The 10,328-nt window shown below is 44.2% G+C and overlaps 1 protein-coding gene across 1 annotated transcript in view; it reads right to left on the bottom strand.

The window, feature by feature from the left end:
* Positions 1-2,197: 2,197 nt before the first annotated feature.
* The window catches only part of PDE6D (phosphodiesterase 6D), a 32,760-nt gene continuing 24,629 nt past the window's right edge, over positions 2,198-10,328 (bottom strand). The window contains exons 2-5 of the mRNA XM_056498997.1: positions 9,348-9,436; positions 6,093-6,218; positions 5,192-5,297; positions 2,198-2,818 (exon numbers count right to left, since the gene is read on the bottom strand). Coding sequence (XP_056354972.1) covers positions 2,737-2,818; positions 5,192-5,297; positions 6,093-6,218; positions 9,348-9,436 — 403 coding nt within the window. The 3' untranslated portion in view covers positions 2,198-2,736. The remainder of the gene's footprint in view (positions 2,819-5,191; positions 5,298-6,092; positions 6,219-9,347; positions 9,437-10,328) is intronic.

Below are 10,328 nucleotides of genomic sequence, written 5' to 3'. Positions count from 1 at the left end.
AGGGCGCTGGGGAGAAACCCCGCCCACCGGGATGCAAGGGAGCCAGGATCTGACTGTGCCACGCTTGGGCCCTGGGCATGGGACATGGCCCTGGCTCCCAAACCCCACCAGCCCCACAGGGAAGGGAACCCGCATGGCCCGGGCCAAGAACGGGCTCCTGCTCTGAGCACCCCGGGGCCCTTTGCTGGGTTCTGGGTGGTGGCTGCTCTGCCCGCAGTGTCACCCCTGCCCTGCGGTTCTCCGGGAGGCTGGTGCCGGCGCTGGGGCGGCTCTGGGAGAGGCTGCTCAGGACCAGGAGCGGGTGACTGCTCCCGGCTATTTCCCACGGAGCCACTGGAGGGCGGCAGTGACCCGTCCTAGCGGGGCCAGCCCAGGCAGGGCCCCCGCGCCGTCTCAGGCCCCGCGTCCCTCCGGCGCCTCTGCCAGGGCTGCTCGCCCGGCGCGAGCCTCAGCCACGCGTGTCGTGGCCACTTGACGCCCCGCGGAGCGAGAGCGGCACCGCAGGGCCGGGGAGGTGAAGTGGGTGTGGGAATTCACAGCTTGTCTCATAGAATAATGTGGCTTGGAAAGGGCTTTTAAAGGTCAGTTCAAGCCCCCTGCTATGAGAAGGGCCATCTCCAAGCAGGTCAGCTGCTGATTCACTGATCTGACCTGATTTGTGTGACCTATTCCAGTGTTTCACCACCTTCACCCTGAAAAACTCCTTCCTTATATCTAATCAAATTGACCCTCCTTGAGTTTAAAGCCGTCACCCCTTGTCCTATAGCTACGGGCTCTACTAAAAAGTCTGTTTCCCATCTCTTACAGGCCCCTTCAAGTACTGGAAGGCTGCAAAAAGATCTCTCTGGAGCCTTCTCCAGGCTGAATAACGACAGCTGTCTCAGCCTGTCTTCACTGGCAAGCCCACCCTTCCCTCTGATCATTTTTGTGGCTGTCTCTGGACCTCCTCCATTGGGTTTATTGTCTTTCCTGTACTGACACGCCAGGGCTGGATGCAGCACTCCAGGTGGGGTCTGATGAGAGTGGGGTAGAGGGGAACAATCATCTCCCTTGATCTGCTGGCTGTGCTGCTTTGGATGTAGCCCAGGATAGGATTGGCCATTAGGAGAAAAGGCACCAGGGTATACTCAGATTCACTGAGACCATCGGTCAGTCCTTGGTTGTAGCTGAGGTGATGCCTGCTCTGTCTCTGCTGGACACCTCCTGTGTGGGTCTAGCAGAGTGTCTACCCTACAACAGAAAGGCACCTGCTCTCCAGACCTGCAGCCTTTTTTATTTTACCTTTTTGGACACCTTTGTGTCTTCTCTTGGACAGAGGTCCCACCCTCACTGGGTGTCGTTCCTGCTGGGTGCAATTTTGATGATGTCTCTGTTTGAAGGACCCTAGGACGGGTCACACTGCTGACAAGACTCTGCCATGTTTGGTGCCCCAGGCTCGTGAGAAAGTTGCTGCTGTGACTAATGGAGATTAATGGTGCTACTTCAAACCCCCTAAACAATGTTTACTCTGTATCCCTACCCCATACACCCAGTGCCTGAAGCCACTATGTGAAATGATGCCTTTCATTTCCCTGTGGCTCTGAGGATCCCAAGCCCAGCAACAGGACAGGCTGACCAAAGCATTCAGTGATTACACAGCTGCCAGTTATGTTCAGGAGCAGAAGCTGGAGATGCCCCTTCCCACAATGTCCATGTGCTAGAGCTGATTGCAAACAGCAGGGAAAAGTGGCAGCAGGGCTGGAGAAATCTGTCACAGAAAAAGTGCTGCCGTGTCATGAAGTCTCCACATGTGGGGAGTGGTGGTGTCAGCAACTGCAGCCCCAGTAGAGCTCCAGGGAGCACAGCCCAGCAAGGAGTGATGGTGGGCTCAGGGGAACATGGGTTTTCCAGAGGAGCTTGAGTGTCCCCAGGCACTTGGAAAAGCAGAAAAGTGCACAGTGCTGCTCGAGAAACTGGTGACAAAGGGACAATGAGCCCCAAGGGATTAACAGACAGAGGGGAGACCAAGGAGAAGCCTTGGTCAGCGAAGTCAGGACACCTTTCTGATGTAGCCAGTTGGAGGAAGTTTAACAGAGATGGGGGTTGTGGAAGGGGCAGGGAAGTAGAAAACTCTGTTCTGCTGCTGGCTTGAGTGATGGGAGATTGTGCCTGCTGAGGAACATTTTTGTAACAGAAAGGAAAACACATGAAACTAACATTTCTTCCCTTCTTTGGACGGTAGGAATGTTTTAATTGAGAAATTTGTTTTAATTACATTAGGTGATATCACAGTCTATTTTACAAGTTGGGGTAAGAGGATGTGTGGACCAGTTACACAGAAATCCAGCGACAGGATAAAAATCTACAAGATGAGAAAAATGAAAAGGTTAATCCCAAAAGAAAAGCATTGAGAGTTTGGTATGAGTGGAAATGAGAGATTATACCAGGGTCCAGAGAAGTAGAAAGAATGAGACTAAGATAAATTTACAGTATTGGTTCTGCATGACCATCGTTTGCCTGTGTTCAGAGACAGCCTCTCTTCCTGAGGGCATCGCTGAGCAGATGGCCCTGTCTCTGAGGATTTGGTCTGGTCTTGTCAGAGGAGAAAGCAAAATAACTGATGGGCAAAGGTCACAACCCACGCTGAGCTGGTCCCCAGGGTCACTGCCTACAGGAGTGTCTTCCACTGGATAGTCGGGGGGTTCTGCACCAAGAACTGTATGGAGGAAAACTAAAACAGCTCCAAAAAGCCCCATCTCAAACGTAGAAAAGTCTCACTCTGGAAGTGCTTACGAGAAGATCGTCATCATAGAATTTGGTTTCTATAATAACATTACCACTGCAGGAGAAAAGGAGAAAGAAGAGGCATTAGAAGGTTGCATGGACAGTGGTTTCTCCTCTCCATGCTCTCTCAAGCCTGGGCTCACACCCTGACCACCCCACAACATGACCTCTTTGGTTTGGAGCTGCACACAGTGAGCACTGTCCTGGTCAGGGTCAGTCAGGACTGCGGGATCTCCCAAACACATTCCTGTGTGGAATGTTCCCCCCATCTGAGCACGGCACTGCTCAGACTGCAGAGAGCTTGGACAGCAGACTCCTGCTCTCTCCTATTGCTAAGAATAAACTAGCAGTCCCAGCACCTTCAGGCCCCTGTCTCCTGCAGGAATTGTCGAAACCAATGGGAATTCTTTTTCTATTCTCCTTCTCTGTCCTCTAGTGCTGAGCAAGCTACATCAACCAACTTAACATGTCATTTCCCTCAAGAAGTGCTTAAATGCAAAGACACAAGCATATTTTATACAAACTGCAATGGAAATGTGGATTTGGATGTGACAGAAGCTCTGGGGATTAAACTTGCTGACTTTCAAGATTTTGGTACATAAAATAAGAACTCTGGGGCCATTACAACACCTGGACACCTGAGCAGTGTGATCTGACCAAGTCTAAACAACGTGGATCTTGAAAACCAAAGCAGCAGTTCTACCTCCACTGTGGCTCTTGGTGTCTGTAACACTGGACCTGCTGAAAGTGCAAGGTTTTGCTGTGGTGTGGACAATGCTTGAACTTAATTGTCAGGGAATGTTCTCAATCTGATACTTAGTCATCCTGGGAACTCTTCCTGCGGAGTGCTTTGATTAGCACCAAGTATCACATCTCCATTCTCTCCTGGTTTGGAAACATCAAGACACACGTGAGGTCTTTGGGAATATCAGAAAACAAGGAACTCTAAATCTTGGAAGTAAAATGATGACTTCTTTGGGCCACAAATTCCCCTTTAGATTTCTTTGCACTGGAGAGTTCTACTGAAAAGCCTCAAGAATGACTTTAGGATACCTCTATGAATAGAAGAGAGATCTGGGCTTCCCACTACAAGTGGACATACTTCAGAGAACAAATTGAACATTTGAAAATCCTCAAGGTCCTTTGAAAACTAGCTTCTCATAACTCCAAGTCCTGAAAACGCCTTGAATTCCTGAGATGATCAAAATCAACTTGTCAGATGTCTTTGTTTCTCTACAGTGGTTCCCAAATCTGGCTCCTCCTGTACTGACTGGCAGTGTCCAGCTCTGGGAGCTGAGGGTGTGTGCAGCACCTCCAAGGCTCTGAGCAGGCTGTGCCAGCACTATTGGAACACTGGTGCTCTCCTCTGAGCTGCTCTCTCTTTGAAACGTGCTGTGAATGGGAAGCACTGACGGTAGCTCCTATCCCGGTACCTTCTCTATGCGACTGGCTTTGCTCCAGACAGGGAATGAGAGGGAAAATGCTGGAGAGGGAGGTCTTCCAGAGGACATAGTGACCTTGCAGTGAGACTAGCTGCTCCCTGTCTGCCTCGTGTTGGCAGCAGGGCTCCCAAACCCTTCTGTTTCTGGCAGTGCATTCCTTGTGTGCTTGCCAGCACCCACCCAGCACTGCAGGGAGGATGGTTATCATTCCCAAGAGCCTCCCTCCAGGAGCCTTTTCCATCATCCCCAACAGCTGGAGCCTGGCTGCCCACACTGAGCAATGCCCAGCACGTGTTACTGTGACACATCTGAAGCATCACTGCCCTGCTCAGAAGCCCATGTGCACACAGAGCCAGGAGTAGACTTTGTGAGGAGGGAGTGTGAATCTTCCTGCAGGTGACTGTAAAATGACTGATTCTACTTATTAAGGGAATTTTAGCCCCGGATAAAACTCAGTGCATAGCATATATAAATGTATATATATGCACATACACTAAATGTGTATAAACCAACGTTAAAGACACAAAGCTCAGCAAAATATTACAGTGATGAAACAAACACCAGCAGTATTATAGATGATATACTGCATGAACAAAACTACCTTGGACAAAAGTCAGTGATCAATAGCTGATTTTAAAATGGCCCAAAAATCTGATGGGGAATTACATTCCCCTGGATGTAACGGGTATTAAGGTGTAAAACATTTTAAAATCCTTTCACGATTCACCTTGCAAAAAAATTATGCAACTTTATTAAAGAATCAGTTTCACTTTATCCAAACCTTCATTGCTATATTACTGCAGATTGGACTTACAGGAAGGAAGAAAATGAAGCTGGCCCTTTTATCTCTCAACAACTAAAAGTAGTGAGGTGATTCAGAGTTGGTAGCAGTTCCCTCTCTTCCTTCCCACCATTGCTCCCAAGGAAATGCCACACACTGTTTTTGCTTTGCCTGCTCTCAGATTCTGCAAGCCCAAGGCACTCACGTTAAAACGTTAGCTGGCATCATCTGTGATTCAGGTGCTGCCTCTATCAAGGACTGCCAAGTGTTTGTGGAGTTAGGAATCACAAAACCAAATTCAAAGAACCATTCTGCAAAGTGGAAAAAAAAAAAAAGAACCAGAGGCATTTGAAAGAAGAAAATTCACAAATGGTCCTTTTGCTTTTTACCTGACAGGTTGGGAAACTCCCTAAACTGTCCTGTTGGGATGCCAATATTTTACATTTAAATTACTTTGTACAGCTTAAACTGCACTGAACCCTGCCCTCCTCTCAGAGCAGATACTCCCTTTCTAACATAGCTGATGGTACTGACAAGGTCACACCACTTCCTTGACATTTGGTGAAAATTTCAACACACCTAACTGAGAACAGGGAAACCACACTCCTCCTCTTGCAGACATCCCTGGGATCCAGTTTAGGTTAAGTGTGCAACTGGTTGTCCAAAAGACATGGAGCTCAATTATATCTGCCCCTTCTCCAGCCCAGATTAAGAGCAGCACTGCAGTGGAGGGGGGAGGTCAGATGTGCAGTTGTGGGGTCAGTGGCACTGCTGTAACCCAGGAAAACCAGAGGCTCCAGCCTGGCACTCTGAAGAAGACCAGTAATAGCTGACTCTGAAATAATCTGTTTCCTTGCCTCAGGCAGCCTGTGGTGGATTTATGCCCTCCAGCATGATTACCCAGCTTTTTTGCTTACATAACAAAGTGTTAATACACTTATGAAATGCTATCCTTAATACTGTGGCCCATTAGTCCTGACAAGATGAGTGCTTCAGTGCTACTCTGAAAAATTAAAAACACCACATTCAACCCATTTTAGTCACTCTAATCCCTGCCCTGCTGGGGGGTCAGTCCCTGTGTTGCAGCACACAGAGCACATCCGTACCTTCTAGACACTGCCCTTTGAAATAAACTTTCTGTTCCAGACGGAATTTTTCCATTTGTTCTGCTGAGGAAAAGTTTAACTCCCGAGATACTGCTTTGCACTTCAGGATTTTTTTAGGAACTCGAGCTGTGAAACAAATAAAGAAGCATTATTTGGACACAATAAAATCCAGCTTCTGCAGGTACTATTATTCTCTACTTGGAAATAATGATAAGGACTAATACAAGATCATAGCATCAGGAAAAATGCAAACACAAAGGACTTGTTTTTTACATTTGTTTTTACATTTGCAAGAGAGTGAAATCCAAGATGCAAATACCTTAAGTACCTTGCCCACATTAAATTCATTACAGAATCAAGGATACAACACTGATTTTTCAGAACCAGACTCCAGGTTAATAGCAGTTTCTTAGTAAACCCCATGATTTTTCAAGTTGAAATATAAGATGCAACTTAGATTTTCACTTTAAGAATGGTGTTGAAGATCACCAGCAGCCAAAGGGCTGCTTAGCACACCAAGCCTCTTATCCCTTCTCACTTTTCCTTCCCTTTCAGACTGTGCATCCCCCGAGCAGACCACAAATGTGTGTTTCTCAGCCCAGCAGCACTTCCTCAGCCATTTGAGCTGTGGGAAGTGTTCTGTTCCCTTAACACTAAGGCCTACCTAGGCTATAAAGCCAGAACCACACTGGAAGGTTTAAGAGAACAATTTGACAATCCAGGTTTTTGGGATCTTGCAATGGGTGTGACACCAACAGCAAGTGGCAAAGTATATCTGGTAGATATTTCACAATTGATTTTTTTTTAGAGGTGGAGGAGTAAGAGAAGAGACAGTTTGAGAGCTCTGATTAAGAGTCCTAATCAGGAGAATATGAGGGAGGAGTCAAACCAGTAAAAATCTCCAAAACTCATCATACTTCAGTGGTGTGATTGTACATAATCCTTCCTGCATATTAGAGAATGTTTCATATGAATTTTTTAGAAATAAAGAGGGAAGGGAAGAGAGCTGGCATGTGCTTTATGAGCAAAACTGTTCCAAAATGGAAAGCATATCAAAACATACATAAGCAGGGAGCAGCCTGGTGTTTAATAACAGGAAGAATCTCCCAAAGCCCAGGCAAATCTATCTAATGTAGAATAGTTTAATGGAGTAGGACCTTGATATGACACCAATCTCAAGAGCTGGAGGCTTAGGGAATGTAAGCCAGCATCCTAGCCCAAGGAGAAGTACATAGCCCACAGTTTGGTTTAAAAAAAAAAAAAAAAAAAAAATTAAAAGTGTAAGGCAAGAGTTTTAAGTGTAAAAGATCTCTAATTATTTTTATGAGATTTTTTGCACCATGGAAATCAGCATGGCACCATCCTTTAATGCCCTCACTGGTACAGACTACACCACTGTGGATAAACATCCCTTTGCAGTTAAGTGTAAAATGACTCCTTCTGCAATTTAGTAATTTTGTTTCTTTCATCCCCAAGACAGAGTTCTGAGAATGCTTTAACATTGTAAAACTACCAAATAAATAGTTACTTTCAATAAAAGTAGGACTGCATTGTCGTTAAACATCTGATTTAAGACATTTTCATTTACATTTATACCATCAAGCAAAAATTTAATTGAAATTTCTTATTTTAAGTTCATTTTACTTTTATTTCTCTCTTTTTTTTCTAATAAAAATAGAAGAGAAGGAAGTTTGATTCTCATCAGTTAAGTCCATTTGAAAACATGCTGGGATGCAGATAAGCATAGACATAATCCCAAATTTACTAGTGTTTTTTGTTAACTTGAGGATGTACTGTATATATACTATACCTGCACATTTATTTAAGCACTTACATGGTTAACATACATTTGTCAGATGCTTAACACTGATTAGATTAGTAAGTGTTGAATGGCACATTTCTTATTTACTTGCAAGTAATTTTGGGCTGAACCATTTAGTTAGAAACTGAAATTCAATTAAAATATCCATATAATAATGTTTTCATTTACTTTAAATAAAGCTACCTCAAATATTTAGGACAAACAAGAAAGCAAGTTATCTTAGCCAAACTGATTTTACATTTTAAACTACACATTTTCTTAGATAATGAAAGGACTAATTGTATGTCATGAATGAAAGCTGGCTGTGGGGATTCTCTAAGAGCTACACCTCAGCAACTTACTCCAAGATTTGCTTGTATATTGGAAGAAACCAAACTTTACAGATTTGCATCTTTCGAATTGCCTCCCAGTTTTGAATGCCCTGTCACTGAATAGAGCTGACTGGAAAAGCTCCTGCTGTCAAAAGCTGGTTTAGATGATTAATTCCAGTTTCAGGTGCTCAGGCTGTGATTTTTACTACTTAAGGCAGTCTAATGTTAAGACTTTGGCAACAATCCAATACCACATTAATACTGTTTTCATTTCATCTAAGTGGTAATAGTAAATTAAGGTAGTAATACAGTATCCTGATTTGAAACTTAAGAGTTCATTTTATAAAGGAACTTGTACTTATATAAAATAGAAGTCATGTTTAAGAAGTAAAGAGAAGTCCTGTTTAAAGAAAATGTGTTTACTCTGCTATATATTTGGTTCTTCCTTTGCTGTGTCTAGACTGTGATTTGCCCTGAATGGCCACAGAACATACATACACACAAGTATTATATAATGACTTTAAGACACAGATGGATTTAATTGTAGAACAATTATTCTGTTTGCCCTCGCTGCTCCTGCTGCAGGATTGTATCAGAACTGCATTTTCCCACACCTTTTAATTCACCATCACATTACCCTGCTTTGTTGGATGTCTCAGCCTATTTATTGAGCATAACCTGTCTACCTCAGATTTCTTTTCTAGCCAAGACATACAGGAACTGCTTTTTTTGTCTCTTCTCCCAAGGAAGACCATGCTCCCATCTTTAATCTTTTCAGGCTTCTCCTAATAGCTCTCCTCTGCATCTGCCACAGTTTGCAGTCATTCATCTTCTAGATGGATGAGTGAACTGTGCACCAGATAAGATCTTAACTATTCCTTGTACAATGGGCATTAATCTCAGGCCAGAGTAGGTTCTAATTAATTCTCTAAGTTCCTCTGATGGAGATGACGGTTCCTGTTTTATTTGCAATGAGAATCTGAGGCATAGTGAGCACATATGCCCAAGTGACAAAGCTGGCATCTGTCTTTCAAAGCAGGGGTATGTTTGCAACTCAGGTGACCCAGACATGGGTCATGCAGCACCACCCAGCCCCAAATGCCCAATAAAGTCACACAGTACCTTCATGTTCCACTCCAGGTACAGACAGATCTTCTGTTCCTTGCCAGAGGATCTTCCCTGTTTCTGCATCCCGAAGGTTCATCCAATTTCTGATTGGGAAGCAAATAAGGAAAACAAACTATCTATATCCCTAAATGCCTTGTGTAGTATTCTTTGCTGAGCTCAGAAATAGGCTACTCCAGATGAGTTTCAGTCATGGTTTCTGATTCTCAGGAGGCCAAGAAAAAGATGCTTTTTTCCTGAGAATAAATTAACAAACCAACCCCTGACCAGAATGAATGCAACAAGAGTTTTATAGCCCCAGATTTAGTTTTCACTTTAGACTGAAGCTTTTTAACCTCATTTATCATTTTCCATTGCTTCTAAAGGATAAAGGCAGTGTCACTGTGCTGTGGAGAAGCAAGAACATTGCTAACAATAACACATCATTCTACACAAACAATTGCTGTTCTCCAGCGTTTGAAAAATACTAGGAAAAGCAGTCCTTTCTACATAACATGAGAAAAAAAAACATCCAATCAAGCTTGTTTTCTTAGCTTACAAAATATTAATATCAAGGGTTGTTCTATTGCTGTTGACCTCATAACTGCCACTCATGGGAATTCTTCAGCAGCTGAGTGCTAAGCAAAGAGAGATCTTCTCTTTTCACTCTCAGCAAGTGAGGCTGTGCCAGCTCCCAAAATGTCCCAATCAGTGAATTAGTCAATAAATCTACAGACAAGTAGGAAATATTCATATTTCCAAAGGGACAGTTAATAATAAGTTCACCTTAGAAAAATCTCACAGGATAACTCAGACACTGACAGCTCAAAACAAGGAGCCTGCACACCTGCATGATGCCATCCTGAACAGGGACACAGCCATCCCTAAGCCTCAGACCCTCCAGCTCTGCAGCTCTGAGGGTGGCTCTGAGGATTCATTAGTGTCAATGCCAGAGACTTAACAGAGCAGGATCTGTGGGATGAGCCCATACAAAGCAGA

The sequence above is a fragment of the Oenanthe melanoleuca genome, chromosome 9 (assembly GCF_029582105.1).
Source record: "Oenanthe melanoleuca isolate GR-GAL-2019-014 chromosome 9, OMel1.0, whole genome shotgun sequence".
NCBI classification, from domain to species: domain Eukaryota; kingdom Metazoa; phylum Chordata; class Aves; order Passeriformes; family Muscicapidae; genus Oenanthe; species Oenanthe melanoleuca.
The sequence above is the reverse complement of the archived record's forward strand: the minus strand, read 5'-3'. Positions and strand labels throughout refer to the sequence as shown.